This window comes from Tauraco erythrolophus, chromosome 16 (assembly GCF_009769465.1).
Source record: "Tauraco erythrolophus isolate bTauEry1 chromosome 16, bTauEry1.pri, whole genome shotgun sequence".
Taxonomy (NCBI): Eukaryota; Metazoa; Chordata; class Aves; order Musophagiformes; family Musophagidae; genus Tauraco; species Tauraco erythrolophus.
The window spans coordinates 9,914,336-9,930,693 of NC_141480.1; the positions used below are offsets into that span (position 1 = coordinate 9,914,336).

Below are 16,358 nucleotides of genomic sequence, written 5' to 3' on the forward strand. Positions count from 1 at the left end.
CCACCCACACGCACACTCGTGGCTCTCCAGGGTAGGAGCGGGCGGCCCCTCAGAGCCACCATCTTGACTGGCGCCCGCCACGGCCGCCATCTTGGGCGGAGGCGGCGCTGGTAGAAGGGCGGCCCGGCGGGACGGGAGGTGCCCGGGACGGGCAGGACGCACCCGGTGGCCGACAGGGCGCCCTGGTGACAGGCAGCCCGTCCCGCTCCCGAGAAGCTCTGGCCCGTGGCCCGCGGCCCGCCCGGGAGCCAGGCCCTACTCGTGGGACGTGCTCCCACAGCCCAAGGCAGCCACCCCCACCCCGGCTGGCTCCGGAAAGGCCCGAGCGGCTTTCGGCACACTTGGCAACTCTTCGTGCGCCCGCCGGGAACAACCCGAGGGCCACAAGCCCCGTTGGCGAGACTCGGGCATTTCCGGACAGGCCCGGGAGCGCCTCGGCTCTCTCCGGAGCATTTCCGGTAGAGGCCGATAAACGGCCATTGGCTGCGCAGTGGCGCCTTGCGCGCGCGCGCCCTTAGGCCGGGGCGGAAGTGCAGGTGGCAGACGTCAGTTCCGGAGAGTGACGGAGCGGCGGGTCAGAGGCGGCGGCAAAATGGCGGCGCCTGAGGAGCGGGAGCTGACGGCGGAGCAGACCGAGAAGCTGCTGCAGTTCCAGGTGCTGCGTCGAGGCGAGCGGAGGAGGCGGCGCGCGGGCACGGAACGGGCTGGGCCGGGCCTGCCCCGCCGGTGCAGCGGTCCTGCCGGGCCGAGGGGCACCGGGCTCATGGAGAGCCGGAGTAGGCCTCGCCTGGAACGGGCTGGGCGGCGCGGGGTGTCGGCTTGCCCTGAGTAGGGGGCGAAATGAGAGGGTCCTGTGGTCCCGGTCCTGGCGGGAGTAGGGTGCTCCCCGCGGAGGCGAGTGCAGCCCTGTGTGGGGCTCGGGCTTTGCCGGCCCGGGGCCTCGGTGAGGGCCGGCTGGTGCTGTACGTGCTCCGAGCGTTTCGTTAGGAATGGTGTTCTACCATCGCTAATTGTGCAGGAAGGAAGTGACTGCTGAGTAAACCTCAGTACCTTGCGACGGAAAAGACTCCTCGGCAAATCCTGGCCATTTTAATGAGGTAGTCTGAAAAATTCCTTGTGTTGCCATTAGCGGTGAATGGGAGAGCGTTTCCTGGCGTCTTGGGAGCGTTAGCCAGTGGGTTTCTGTGGAATGTGGTGTCTCAGAGAATTGTTTCTAACCCTTGCTGTTTGGTAATGCCTACTGGGGGGAGGCGACTGGGGACTGTAATGATCTAATCTCGCTGTATAGCATGGGCTGGGTCACTTAACCTTTTGTTTACCAGGGCCCTGGGGCTGTGCAGCAGCTGAATAATTAAACAAAAAAAAAGCAATCTGCAGATGTGGTTTGTTGGGGAGAAAACAGTGCTGTGGAGTTGAAATACTTAGGGTTGCTCAGTGAAAAGTGATTAAATGTGCTGGCCAATGAAAATTATCTTCAGGTGTTTTGAGATTGTTTCTGAATTGCAGGGCATTGTGTGTTCCTTGGATTGCAGAATTCTTTTACAAATACAATATTTTATTTCAAGAGTGTCTTGTCTGATTTTGTTGCTTCATATTCATTTTTTAAGACTGTGCTTTGTGTTTTTTCATGTGATGTAACTGTAACATTATAGGGCTTAAAAAGGACTTCAGGGGTGTCCAGCCCTGCTTTCCATGGCTGAGATAGGTGCAGGTGTTCCTTATCATTCCAGACAGATATTTGCCAAGCCTTTACCTCTGAGCTGGGGGAATTCAAGAACCTCCTGAAGTAATTAATGTACTGCAGTGCTTCTCCATGACTATAGCTACAGGGAAACTTTTTGTACAGGTATCCCATTAAATCTTCACTGCAAATTAAGCCGGTTGGGCAATCGTAACCTACAGACAACGGAGGCAGCACAATGTTAACAGTTGCCTTCCCAGTGCTACCGTTTCTCTGCTGAGTGTATGAAGTTTAAGCCATTGTCTTATGCTGCATAAATATGTGCAAAAGCTGTCCTCCAGCTCTCATTCTCTTGCTGTAAGATATCTTAGTACTTATTAATCTACTGAATCGGGACAGATAGGGCCAGCTGCACTCATCAATGTCCCTGTTACTATTTTCGAAACCCTGTGGGCAGCTGTGAAACTAAAGAATCCTGTTTCCTAATGCTACCTGGTGTTGCCATGGGTGGCAACATGGGGCTGGAGGGGAAGGAGCAGGAGTCAGAAGGAGGGATTCAGGTTTTAGTCCAGCTTCCTGTTGATCCCTAGTTTGAAGTGGAGGGAAATTGCCCTTTAGATTATAAAGGGGAGAAATTTTTTCAGTTAGACAGCTACTGTCCAGATCTTGATGTGAAAGCTGTAGTCCAGAATGCTTCAGTACCAGGATCTTCTCATTCTTCAGTCCCCTGGGGTATATGGGATTAGTTTTTCACTAGGCCTGAGCCACTGACAGACTTCACTGGTGAGTCCTTCTCCTTTGGTACTTCACACCTGGCTGAAATGAGAGAGAGTAAATCAGTCCACCTGGAAAAGACTCTTTTCTTGTTCCTTTAGCTGTGCTCTGTTAAATAGCGTTTTTGCTGTTTGGAGAGGATGGCTAAGTCTCACTAAAATCACTTGTACATTGCTGTTGCTGCAAAACACTGCTACAGTTGCGTGTAAACCCTTCAGGGATTCCCACAGTCTTCGCAGGGAACTTTTAAATGTTTTCACAGATGTCTTCACGCTTCCATTGTGATGTACCATCGTAAGTAATTTGTACAATACTCTGTGGTGGCAGAGCGTTGTACTACATGGAAGGCAGCAAGCCACTGCAATGTGAATAAAGCCAGAGTGGACTACAAAAGGAGGGAATGGGGATAACAAAGATGAGGTAAACAACAGCAGAAGGCCCTCAGTAGCGTTACAGTTAAGTAGAGAGTCACAAGGGAAGCATTGAGCAAGAGCTGTGGACTGCCATTCACCTGGCAAACAGCTGTTCTGGGTGAAGATGTGCTATTTATCCTACTTCTGCTGGAAATTGCTCCTTCAAAGTTAGAGGTGAATGTCTGCTGTCCTGTTTGTGGCCCAAGCTGTTGGAGATACAGTTTAAATACGTGCTTTGCGTTAATTCCACTAATGCTTGCATGATGTGTTTTGGTAGTGCTCTTACAAACAGCTCTGCTGGCAGCATGGTGAATGCAGCAGCTCTCTCGCCACCGACAGGGCTGGAACAGGGCAGTTGTCTGCCACCCTGCTGTGGCAGGTTAATGGCATAAAAAGAAAAGTATCAATATGGAGAGATAATTGGGATAAACTTGAAATGAAAGCACTCTTGCGTGCTTTCAGCCTCCCATTTACTGCCGAAGCGTTGGCTACTGATGTAAAGAAATAAAAGCATCTAAATTTTTCATCTATCAAGACTTGGCGGTTTTGACATCTGTAGAGGGAAACTTGATGTGAACAGCTTAAGCTATGGAGATAGAGTTCCATTTAGGAGATGGCAGAAACAGCAGAGCAGCTTTTGTAGGATCTTGTTATTGATCTGTGCCCATTAGGCTTGGGCTGATGTCCACTGTTATAATATGCTAATGTAATGGAGTGTTATTTGCAAAGGAAAAAGTTAGCGCTTCTCTAATTTCAGCTAGAGAAAACAAAACGCTCAGGACTGAAAACATTTCTGATTTAAAGAGGAAGGAGGAAAGCAAGAAACTCCAGGATCTTTCCTACTCAGTGTATTATGTATCAATCAAAACCCTCATGAAGGCATTTGCTGTAACATGCAAAGAGAAACTCTCTTAGTGAAAGCTTTTTTGCTGCCTGAAGTCAGATGCTCTTTACTGTTGGAAACATAATTCTCTGGAATTTGGCAGTGGGTTGGGAATTAAGAGCAGTGCCAGTTACAGTCCTGTGGATTTGCATCTCTTACGCTGTGTTTCAACATACAAGTATATCTGCAGAGGAAACGGTTTTGTAAGTCCAGTTTACAACTTTTGTCTGCTCAGGGATGTTCCTTCTGCCTTTGAAGCTTGGAATTGCACTTTCCACTACTTCAGTGCTGAGAAGATTTTAGCATTCTGAGCAGTCTCAAAGGTGAGAGATGCAAATAATTATCTCCAGCAGCAGCTTCAGTGTGTTTTAGGATGTCACTCTGCTTTGAGTGTTGTTTGAGAACGCAGTGTTGAACTTTCCTGGTATTTGTGGTACTTAATATTTTGTTTTCTAAATATTACCCACTGTCGTGAGCTTGGATCTACATTTATTGAAGGTTTGAGGGTGCTAGTTTAATGGGATTAATTTTAACTACGGGGTGCCTTATCTTTTTATTACTTACTATGTCTATATAAGATGTATGCTCTTTGAGGCAGCTAATGAGAGACTAAAGTGGGTAGGAAACTAGCAGTTAGTGACTGACTTGAAGATACTGTTAGTTCTCTTAGCCTTAACTGTACTAGGAACGCACACATTTTCCTGGTGTGTGAATAAAGCAGTTTGCAGCTGGCTACGAGATTCACCAGAAACGCTGTTGAGTGGTGCAGTGGAGATGATGTGGTGTTTCAAGTTGTTAATCTGTTTTTGTGACTAAGGTGAGGTAGTGGCTGTAGAAGGTACTGAGATGACAGTATAAATGGTCGTTGGGAGTGATAAAGAGCAGTATCTCTGTTTACCAGCAAGCATTGTCTAAACTGACAGTTGAACTGTCTTCCTGCAGTTCTTTACACTGAGTGCAAGTCGTTCTGAACCTGAATGTGTCTTCCAGAACATCCCAGAGCTGTAGTGTGTCTGTCTGATGGAGCATGTCAAAATAACGTTCAAAAAGGTGTTCAGTTTTAAAAGCTGCCTTTATACAGGCAACTTCTTTTTCCTGCAATGTTTAATCGTGCAGCTTCACTGATCAGAAGAGATGGGGGGGTTCTAGGCATGGTGCTGCTGGGGTGGTTTTGTCAGCTCTGCTTCTTGTTGAGGGCAACTGTACAAAGACGCTAAGAAAAAAGTGGGTTCACCTCCACGGAGAAGTGCTGTTGCGGAGGACTGAGATCTGACCAGCAGTGTGCCCGTTGCTGTAATGGTGATTGGGAAGGGGTGAAGGCAGCCAGCCTGTAGTTCGTCTCCGTGGAGCTCAGTAGGTCTTCCAAGTGCTGCAGTGATCCAGTGCTCATTCCATGCTTGTCCATAGTTCTGCCTGGCTGTTACTTTGGTGCTGCTTTCTGACCTGAAACTGCTAAAGCGTTTTGCATAATTTAAAAAGGAGGGAATGTTCAGTTGTGAAGCCCTGTTACTACTGCTGAGTGATAATCCAGGTGTTTAGAGACAAAGGTGTGTATGAGTTTCTCAATCTTGTGAATTTTGCAAACACCAGCAGAATTTCCAGGGTGTTAATGAATGGTGATGAAAAGACTTTCAAGGCTTTGAAATATACACATTGTGACTCCATTGTAAAATCAAATAGTTGAGTAAATTGCAGGTGCCTTTTAAAATGTCCTCCTAAAAGGACAATGAAGTGCCTCCTGTAGGAGTGCGGAGTAAAAATTCAGAATACAAAACCTAAATTTTACTCAGTGAAGCACATCTTTAAAGAAATAGAGTTAAACCGAAACACTAAATCATGAAGCTGGGTGATAAATGAAGGTATTCTGACAGCAACAGCTGAGTTCACTGAGCTTCACTTCTTCTATCAAGTTCACTTCTGTAGTGCTCCATTGCAAGGCTTGCTGCAGACTTACTTTTTAGTAAGTATTTATATACCACTGGGCGGTGACTCAAAGTGCTTTTTTCTGAGCAGCTGCAATCACGTAGTTGATGTCAGCAACGCTTTGAACAGTCTGATTCTGTACAGCAGAATGAAGTTATTTTTGCCCAGTAGATTGGAGAGAAGGTCAGAGATCTGTGGAGACTTCATGAGAAAAGCCAAGAAATGCTCGAAAGTTTGAGCTGACCCCAGAGATTTAATAGGACATTTGTCCACAGTGTCTGAGGTGGAAATATCATGTGGAATGCGTGAAGGAGGGTAGGGAAGGGAGCAGATGCACCATCCTTCTTCAGTAAAAAAAAAAAAAACAGATCAGTGGATTCTTAAACGGTCAGCTTGTCAAGACTGCCTCAGGGTTTTTTGAATCAAGCAAGAAATGGGGGAGATAAGCAGAATTAAATGGGATTGCTGACAATGGATTGGATCACAAGGTGTAATGGAAACCGCGCACAAGGATTTATATCAAGTTGCTGCTCTGTGTTAGCAATCATGATGGGCTGCCTCCTGCGGAAAAGCTGTGCTCTGCTGCGTGACAGACACAGGGAGCAGAAGTTCCCTGCTCTTTGCCCAACTCCTGCGTGGCTGACATCTCAGTGCATGGAACTGGCAGGCAGAGGACAGGCAAGGCTCTCGTGGAGCTCAGTTCTCAGCCTCTGTAGGTCATCAAGCTCCACCTGTCACAGCAGGTAGCAGCCCAGTGGGAGAGCAGCCTGTTTCACTTCTCAGCTCATCCCTGAGCCGCCAGGGATGTGCATCTTCTGTAGTGTTACACCAGCTGCCCAGGGAGGTGTCTGGAGAGAAATCCACCAGGTGATAATATGAAGCATGAAGAATTTGTGGAGTTTTCTTGCCAAGAACGACCTTGCTGAAGAAACTATCGTATTTCAAGAATCTCTGTATATCACCAGCACGTTTTTGTATAATTCGTTACAGTACTTGTGACAATTATTGTCATTGCTTCTGCTGTCATGTATCCGACCTAAATAATTGTTTCTGAAGGCATAACCGTTTTCTTAGCTTTCTGTAGCCCAGTTATAAAAAAAACCCTTTTTACTCCTTTTAATTTTAAAATAACAGTAGTTTCCTTTAAAATTGCCAGTGTTAATGGTGTCACCTGTCATGATCCTCCACTGGCTGCTTGTTAAAAGGGTAGCAGCAGCACATTTGTGGCTTTACGCTTTCCTGTGAAAGTGTGTCCTTTGGCTCTGTGGCAATAATTGTGGTAATTAACCCTGACATGTCTGAGCACCTTGCAGCAAGCGGTGCGGGGAGGGATGTTTGTGCTGGGTAGTGACAGGGGTGTTCACTTCGGGGAAGATTCGCCTCCATTCAAGAGATGCTGCCATGGCTTCCTGTAATAACAAATCCTGTTGTTTGATCTCTTGGGCAGAAGTTATGATTGGTATGGGGTTAAAATACACCTTCTCAAACATTGATGTGAGAGCTCAGTGGCTTTGAGGTCGGCTAGTGTGCTTGGACTGTTTTCTGTTTCAGGTCCTCTCTGTGTTGGACTAGATGATATTTTTTTAACTATAGAATACCCCCATGATGCTGGAAAACACTACCTTCATTAGTGCCTGGCTTGTTTTGGGTTTAGTCTCTGTTTATGCTTGCAGTGGGTGAAGTAGTGATCATCTTGGGTCTTCAGAAATGTTTTGCCTGTCTTAAGTTGATGGTTTAAGGTAATGTTCAAGGACATTGGCCTGGCATATCCTTCCAGAGTGAAACTTGTGGGCAACATTGTTAGACCCTTGACTGGGCTGAGTGTAGTTGCAGTAATGGACCCTGGGCACTGCTGAGAATTGGCGAATGCTGGAAGAGTGCAAAGGCCTGTTTGAGGCCACCCGTGTGTTTACGGATTTGGGTTGGCTCAGGTTGCTCTGCTCTTAAACTGAGAGCAGAGTGCTTTAAAAAAAGAGTATTGTGGCAGTGTGTTGCGGTAACTGCTGTCTGTGCTCATGTGTTGCAGAGAACAGTAAAAATACAGCACTTCCCTGTCACTCATCTGCTTGTATTCTCCTTCTTTAGGACTTGACTGGCATAGAGTCCATGGACCAATGTCGTCACACGCTGGAGCAGCACAACTGGAACATAGAGGTACCACTGCAAATAAGATTCGTAGCTGTTCCCAAGCGACTGGATTAAACAGAGTACTCTGCAGGGAGTGGGGGCCCTACCAGTAAGATTTAGTCTGTCAACCTCTGAATTTACACTAGTAGCTCTTTCTAACGGTATCTTGACACATCTATAGAGCTCGTTTCAGAAGTACACAGCAGAGTAGTAACGGCTGTGAACAATCGCTGGACCGGCACACTGTGTAACCTCCTAGTGTGTGTGTGCAGGCTGCCACGGTATTTATGTACAGAAAAGTCTTGGTGGTTACGGTTCGTAATGAGTTGTGCTTATCCAGTGCTCTGGGACTGTGGACAAATAATACCTACTGTCAGTGTCCCAATAAATATATAAAAAAAATTCTCTGCCTGCCTTAAATGTCTGAAACCTCCCTTTGCTGCTTCTTGTGTCAAAGGCAGCTGTACAGGACCGACTGAATGAGCAAGAGGGTGTCCCAAGTGTCTTCAATCCTCCTCCGTCGCGGCCGTTGCAGGTCAATACAGCCGACCACAGGATCTACAGCTACGTTGTCTCAAGGCCGCAGCCAAGGGCAAGTTATCTTGCAGTAGATTTTGTCCTGCTTCTTGGGGGAGTTTTTGTAAACAACAGAACTTGCAAGCAGGGAAAGGAATTGTTTTCTTTGTATGCTGTTACCTCCTTTCTAAATGTTATCTTCTGAAAACAAAATGTAGAGCTATTCCTTCAGCTTCTGTTACTGCTGTGGAAATTTTGTCCATGGTGTGATTCACAGTATGAGACAACTGTCTCTGTGTCATAGAATGTCTTGCTGAGGTGTAGTAAAGCTTTTTGGTCAGTTCAGTTGGAACAAAGGACTGTCCCCTCCTTAGGACAGAGTAATACCCCCCCTAAAATGTATATGAACTTGAATACAGTATCAATTATTTGCATTAATGTTTTGCAAACAAATTTGCATGAGCACCTGTGAGACTCAATGCTGTTAATCCCTTTGCACGGTTCAGAAAATTAACGTAGAGCAAAACCATTGCTGCTTGAGTAGTCAGAGATGCCGGCTTTCGGACGGGTCCTGTTGAATTCTGAATGAAACGTGTTGGTCACTGAAATTTGATTTTTCATGTTCAAAGCCATGAAATATTGCTGAGCTTTTTGCAGTGGTTAGAGCACCGATACTCCCATGTGTGCTTGATGCTTGTGGACACTTTGCTTTAGCAGGCCCGGTCCTGGGGTGGAGACCATTCTAATTCTTTGTTTGTAATTGCAGGGCTTGTTAGGATGGGGTTACTACTTCATAATGCTTCCATTCCGATTTACCTATTACACATTACTTGATATATTTAGGTAAGTGCTTTTTTGTGCTGACTCATGTATTCACTGCATCAAGGCACACTCTGGCTTGGATTTGGCTGTACCTCTGTCACTTGGATCTCTAAGTCTAATGGCAGATTTTCCATTTATTTGCTCAACTGGCTTTATCTGTAGCCTTGTGAAGTTCCTGCACTGTTTAGTAAGAAACTAATCTTTTTGCAGAGAAAAAGCATCTTGCAGCTCTGTAAATGAAACGTTTAATTGGAGCTCTAACTCCGTGTGGCTTTACAGTCTGAGTGCCACACAAAGGGGATGCAAAGCAGTGTCAGACTGTCTGATATTCTTGGACAAACAACTTGATCAGGATCATGTCGCATTGGACTGAGCTGCAGGTTAACCTGCCCTAATCCCTGGATGTTACTTGGCAAAATCGGAACTGTAAACACCTCTGCTTTTTCCCCTTTGGTGTCTGTTGCCTCTTTTCCCTTTATGGGTGAGTTTGTCTTGCCTCCTTACAGCTTTGCTAGAGGAAAAGGGAATGTTGAAAGGTGATAAATACCCAGCAGTTCTGCAGTCTGCATTGTTTTGGCAGTTTCCCCTGTTGTGTTACATTTTTTCCCCTTAAAGACTTTTCCAAAGTTCAGCGTAACTCCTACGCATCAATAGAACTAAACAACATCAATATCTGCCTTGCAGTTAAGCTTTTTGATCCTTTGAGGAATGACTGTTTCTTCTGTCTTCATTGGACTCCTAGTGTAACGTTCTCTTTCTGCAGCTCTTTGCACTCTGGAATTGTTAGTCTTGGAATAGCAGAAATGCAGTCTTCAAAGTTATCTGGACAAAACTGTGTAGCTTTTAACAGCCTGTCTTTGACTAAACTCCTCAAACCTCACACTGTTGGTGTGGCTGATGCATGATGCTTCAGAGGAAGTCAAAACTGTTAATCACCCAGAATTCAGATACTTGCTGGTGTCTGGTGTGAGATAATATTTGACTGGGGGGTTTCTGTAGCAATGATATCAGTTTGGAACAGGTGGCAGTTTAGGTTGTGGTTATAAATGTTCTTCAGGGGTCTCAGCTGTGACTTCTTTCCTCCTTATGAATACCAGCGACTGTCTGTGGAAAAGAAAACCTGTTCTTCAGAAAGTCAGTAAGCTGAATTTCCAGTGTCCTTTGCTTCCTTCCTAGGTTTGCTCTGCGTTTTATACGCCCTGATCCTCGTAGTCGGGTCACTGACCCAGTGGGTGACATTGTTTCGTTTATTCATATGTTTGAGGAAAAATATGGGAGGATACACCCTGTCTTCTACCAGGGAACTTACAGCCAGGTCAGTGTCACATGTTGGTGCATAGATCCTGGGGACAAAGTAGAGTGGGGATTTTGCCAGATGGTGTCAGGGCCTACATGGCAAAATTGCTTTTCATTGGAAAGCCTGGTGTTTGTCCCCAAACTCTCTAACAGGGTGATGGAGATAACTAGTGAACAAGTTATTGGAAAACCAGGGTCTGCCAGGCTTGATAATGCCAAGCCTGCAAAGTTGGAAAGCAAAGCTGTTCTGACTGTTCCTCGACCGTCAGTATGGCTCTGTAGCCAACAGCTATTCTCTTTGTAATGCCGCCTTTTTTTTAATAAACTGATGTGAGGTGCCAGAGTCTGTCCCTTCTGTTCACCAAATTGGGGTTGACTGCCTGGGCTTGTATTATAATACAATGCCAGAACTTGGTGCAGGACCTCAAAACTGAGAGAGGAAGCCCCTGAAGAAATGATGGGACACGAGAGTTCCATATGTTGCATCTGGGTTGATGGTGCTCTCTAGAAGAGGGACGTCCCAATGGATACTGCCTCTTCTGCAGCTGCTCTCAGCCTAGCCAAGGGAAGGGCCTCCTGCAGTGCATCCCAGCAGACAGCTGGATCAGCACTGCTTCCCTAGTGCCAGAGAAGAATGTGGAGTCTGTATTTGTTCCACGCTGCACAGCCATGGAGCTTGCCGCCTCTGCAGCTATTCTTGGCCCCTCTATCTTGCCTGGAATCCAGACTTAAATAACCACGGACTGGTTAGGCTACCCAAAACTCCGTGCCAGTAAAACAGGGAGCCTATTGTGCGCCTATCCTGTGGTCTTGTTAAGAAATGCTCTTGGGTGGGTGGAATCCAGAGACTGCAGATGTAAAACGAGGGGGGGTTGCTGGTTTTTTGGGTTTTTTTTTTGTTTTGTTGGGACCTGCAGCATTGTTGAGTTATCTTTTAGTGGTGTTTTCCTTTGAAGTGATCTGAAGATTGTGTCCTGTACAGGCTAGGGTGGAAAGCTTGGCCTTGTCTGCTGTGAGTCTGAGGGATGAAGGGAGGGCTCTTCACTTCCAGCTGCGTCTGGTGGGGGGTGTCAATCCATGCAGTTGCCTGCCTGGCTTTGCTCCGAGTTCAGTGTTCTCCAAAGACACATCCTGAAAGGAGTGTGAGAAAACACCATTGTAGCCCTGTGGATTTAGTCAGAAAGTCTGACAGGTTCTTCCTCCACGGCTGCTTCATTAAAGCCGTGGTGGTGGCAGAGCAATGGCCTGGGTAGGTGTTGCTGAGCTGCGCCGCACAAGTCTCGCGGGTGTTGCTTTCCCCCTTGCCTAGACACCTTGTAATTACCTCCTCTGTTCTTATGCCAAGGCACTGAACGATGCCAAGCGGGAGCTGCGCTTCCTGTTGGTTTATCTTCATGGAGATGACCACCAAGACACAGATGAATTCTGCCGGTAGGTAGAGTTTTCACAATAATTATCTTTGTGCTTTAAATGCAGCTTCATTCACATGATCTCTTCTTGTCCCCTAGCAATACACTGTGCGTACCTGAGGTGATCACCCTCATAAACACTAGAATGCTCTTCTGGGCTTGCTCAACCAATAAACCAGAGGGATACAGAGGTAAGTGTGTCTCTCCTGGGCTTTAGCTGTCCCCTCTTGTCTCTGGAACAAGCCAAATGCTCTTTGAGAAATTTGTGAAACACACTGTTGGTTTTTGTGCAAGCAGACAAGAGATTTCAGGATTGCGTGGGGAAATATGAGTTGGTTTCCATGTGATATCTCAGAGGACCTGTTTTGATGCCAGGGCAATGCCTTCTGCTCTTAAGCTCCACTGTTTCTTAGGTTTCTGTGCAGTCCTAGTTGCGTGCTTTTTGCTGTGGGCATTCAAGCTGCTTTCAGTGCCTAGTTAATGGGAGTTGGTGGGTGTGTGCTGAGGATTAAACTGAGTGCAGAAACAAGTATCTAACTAGCTGTGCACTTAACACTGGTTCATATTACGCCTGAGGCCAGGAGTGACTTGTTAGGTGCATTCTTTCCCTGAGACACTAATCTTCATTCCACACCCAGTCTCTCTGTCTCCTCAAAAGTCCACAGTGAGGTCCTTTTAAGTACTGTCTCTCCAGAGCTGTTGGTACCTGGCCTGCCAGCATGTTGGTAGGGAACCTTTTCCCAAAGTTCTGTTCATGCTTCCTGTGTTGCTTCTGACCCTCCCTGTTTCATGGCAGGAGAGGCCAGGAGTTCTGGTGCTAAATCTGAGTCATTCTTGGCTTCATAGCTACCAGCTATCAACACCTTGAAAGAGTGGCTTTCTAAGGAGATGTTCTTTTACTTACTGTTCTTTCACTGCTGCAATGCCTTGGAGTCACAGCCTAGAAAGCAGAGCTGGAAGGGATCGTGGCCTTTTATTTAATCCACAAGGTGCTCTGATTTAGTTTGAAAGGCTTCATGGGTAATGATGGCTCTGAGTTGTGTCATGTGCCATGCATGTTTTGAGGAGGTGATCAGCAGCCATAGGTGAATAGTAACTTAAAAGCCCCTGATCTGCTCCGTTCCCTGCCTCTGGCAGAAACAACCTAATTTTCTTCAGAAATGTCCAGGATGGACACTCTGCCATCTTCCCTATGACAGTATCTTCCAGAGCCCAGCCATCCTTAGCATGTGTTTTGTCTTAGCAAGTGTTTCCTTGTGCTTTACCTGTGTTTCTCTTCCAGCAATTTAAACTCAGGGCTTTTTTTTTTCCTATTCTGAATGGATATTCAGAGCAATTTGCTTCCTGCTTGAATTAAAGAACCTTTTTGATTACTTGAAAGCTTGTTTATTTTTTTCCCCTCAGTCTCTATGCTCCCACCCCCTTCCTCCCTTTGCAAATTTGTTGGGTTCAGTTTGACAAAATGGAGCCTGAGGCCTTTTCTGCCTTGGAAGAGAATAGTGGCTGTGGAAGCTGCTTTCCAAGGCCCTTGGTGATGGAAAGCATTGTGCTGTACCCCTTGCTGACCCTTCTGGATGGTGCAGTTAAGGTGATATTTGTGCCTGTTTCCCAGTCTCCCAGGCTCTGCGAGAGAACACGTACCCATTCCTGGCCGTGATTATGCTGAAGGATCGCAGAATGACAGTAGTTGGACGGCTAGAAGGCCTCATCCAGGCTGATGACCTCATTAATCAATTGATGTTTATCATGGATGCCAACCAGACGTATCTGGTGTCTGAACGCCTGGAAAGGTATGATGGGACCTGAGCTCCAGTACTGCAGACCTTGTGGAGGTGGGCTATGCTCCGCCCTCTGCCTCCCTCTAGACACCATATGTAGGCAGGTAGCTCAGCATCTCCTGTTTTGTAATGTAGCCCATGGGCTCTCCTCTTCCCAGTGGGATCATTGGTCCATAAATTCAGGCTACCCTGTAGCCAAGGAGCTGGATGTGTTACCCATGCAGGCCTGCTACTGAAAGGTGGGTGTGAGTGCTCTACTGTTTTCCACAGTTGGAGCACACCTGTAGCAGCTGGAGCTTTGCAGGTAAAGCTTGGATAATGGCAAGTGGGAGCAAAGGCATTGCAGGCAGGAGGAGAGCTGGCATCCACAGGCAGCTGGTGAGCGAGTGCTGCTGCGGGGGCTGGCTGTCCTGAATTCGGACTGTTTCTGGTTGTGCCTTGCAAGCACAAGCTCTGATCCCTGGTAACTCTGTAGGGATTTGCAGGCTGTGTCTGAAGCAGGATGCCACCTTCTGGTCTTCTTTGCCCCTCCTCTGGCCCATGGTCTCTGTAGGGGACCCAGGAACACGTTTTGATGGCCTCTGGTTTCTGAAATGTGCAAGGAATTACCTGAAGGAGATAAAAGCGTAAAGAGTCTCAAGTACAAGGCAGAAATCCTGGGCACTGCTTTTGTGCTGTCTGTCCATGCTGTCAGGCTGCAGCGGGTGAGAAGTCTTTGTGTTCCATTAATTTCCACTCAACCCAGGGAACAGGTCATGTGCTAGGGACTGTGGAGACTCGGCTTTAGAAGCTCATGGTGCTCAAAATGAGGCATTGCCTGATGTGTGCACTCCTATGAGTTCCGAGGCTGTCCCTGCACCCTCAAGTCTGCCCTCAGCCTGCCATGCCTTCACTTCAGGGCCTGCTAGCCCTGACTGCTCCCTGCTCACATTTGCAGGGAGGAGAGGAACCAAACCCAAGTTCTGAGGCAGCAGCAGGATGAGGCATATCTGGCATCCTTGCGTGCGGACCAGGAAAAGGAGCGCAAGAAGAAGGAAGAAAGGGAGAGGAAGAAGAAGAAGGAAGAAGAAGTGCAGCAGCAAAAACTAGCAGAGGAGAGGCGGCGACAGGTGAGAGCAAACTGACTGCTGGAGAGGTTGCTGTGCCCTGTTGGATGCTTGTGTTTGTGGGAGCAGTGCCTGCGGAAGGGCTTTCCTGTCAATTGGAGCTGCTTGTCTTGCTTGGAGCTTGAGTGTCCTCTGAGCCTCCTGGTGCAGCTGTGCTGCAAGGGGCAAGCAGAAAGGCCAGTTTGATGTGTGCGCCCATTGCTCCTGCTCCCTCCTTACTTTGCAGACACTGCAAGAGGAGAAGGAGCGGAAGTCTGAATGTCTTCCTCCTGAACCACATCCTGATGACCCAGAGAGTGTTAAGATCATTTTCAAGCTGCCTAACGATTCCAGAGTGGAGCGGCGATTCCACTTCACACAGTCATTGACGGTGAGCTTGGGGCAGAGCTGATGGTCCTCCAGAGTTAAAGGGAGGGTCAAGGGATTCTCCAGGTGGCTCAGCAAAGCTTTGGTTCCGTTGGACTTTGCCAAATGGAGACCTTTGCCAAGAGGCTCAGCAGGCAGAGTTGTTCCTGGGTAAGGAAGGTGTCATGGGTCCTGGTCCCACCAGCTTAGGAGAGAGAGAGAGAGATTAGAGAGAAAAATAGAAGAAACTTTTTTCTCCTCCTGAAAAGCTGGGACTCTTGTTGCTCCCTATTAAATAATGGTGCAGGAAGAGCCAGAAACAGTGTTGGGACTCCCCAAGTACTGTGGGACAAGTCCTGTTCCCTGCGAGCTAAGAAAATGGCCGTCTTGTGTCCACAATTCAGTGATGGTGCCAATTGGTAACCTTCCCCCCTGTGAGGTGCCATGGATGCAGCCTGGCTGTGTCATTGCTCCCTGAGCTGGCAGTTATTTCTGTGCTTCCTTCCCAGGTGATCCATGACTTCTTGTTCTCCTTGAAAGAAAGCCCTGAAAAGTTCCAGATTGAGGCCAACTTCCCTCGCCGTGTCCTGCCGTGCCTCCCTACAGAGGAGTGGCCCAACCCACCCACGCTGCAGGAGGCCGGACTGAGCCACACGGAAGTCCTCTTTGTGCAGGACCTCACGGACGATTGACACTTTTCCAGAAGACACAAAATGGAAAGAGAAATTCATATTATTATTATAATACAATATTTTTTTTAAAAGACTGCATACAAACGAGGGATCAGAGACCACATCGCCTGTGCCAGCTGTGCTGTGTGTGTGTGCTGGCGAGAGGAAGTGTGTGCACGTCCTCACACACCTGTGTGCACAGCCATCCCCTACACTTGGAGGGCAGAGAGGGAGGGGAGCTGGTGTTGCCCCTCCACCCTTCCTGGGGAGGAACAGGAATGGCAGCTCTTGGTAATTATTGCTTTTATTGACAACGATAATAATAAAACCCCAACAACCTGACATCTTGTGAAGATTTGATACTCTGCTGCTCCTGCCAGCCAGAAGACCAGGCACCTGAATGTGCTGGGAGTGGGGTGGGGGGGAGAGGCTGGATGGAACCTCTTCAGCTTCCCTCTGTGTATAAATACCTTTCTTTTAATATTTCTCTTGCTTTGTAATGACCAAAGGAGAATGGGGGTTGACCATAGTATTAACTTTTTGATAAAGAGCTGGTTCGATTCTTACCCGTGTGGGGTTGTGCCCAGGGTTCTTAGCCTGTGTAGTGTAATAAA

The 16,358-nt window shown here is 47.4% G+C and overlaps 1 protein-coding gene across 1 annotated transcript; it reads left to right on the top strand.

The window, feature by feature from the left end:
• Positions 1-574: 574 nt before the first annotated feature.
• FAF2 (Fas associated factor family member 2) lies at positions 575-16,358 on the top strand. The gene is made up of 11 exons (XM_086621634.1): positions 575-655; positions 7,760-7,828; positions 8,259-8,393; positions 9,084-9,160; positions 10,316-10,454; positions 11,781-11,866; positions 11,944-12,035; positions 13,457-13,634; positions 14,560-14,731; positions 14,955-15,098; positions 15,583-16,358. Exons 1-11 carry the CDS (start codon positions 593-595, stop codon positions 15,763-15,765), a joined length of 1,338 nt encoding a protein of 445 aa, XP_086477760.1. The 5' UTR covers positions 575-592; the 3' UTR covers positions 15,766-16,358.

Excerpts from the sequence above, each read along its gene's own strand:
- FAF2 (XM_086621634.1), top strand. The coding sequence starts at position 593 with ATGGCGGCGCCTGAGGAGCGGGAGCTGACGGCGGAGCAGACCGAGAAG. Across the intron at positions 10,455-11,780 it reads ACCAGGGAACTTACAGCCAG|GCACTGAACGATGCCAAGCG; the intron begins GTCAGTGTCACA and ends TCTTATGCCAAG. Across the intron at positions 12,036-13,456 it reads TAAACCAGAGGGATACAGAG|TCTCCCAGGCTCTGCGAGAG; the intron begins GTAAGTGTGTCT and ends CCTGTTTCCCAG.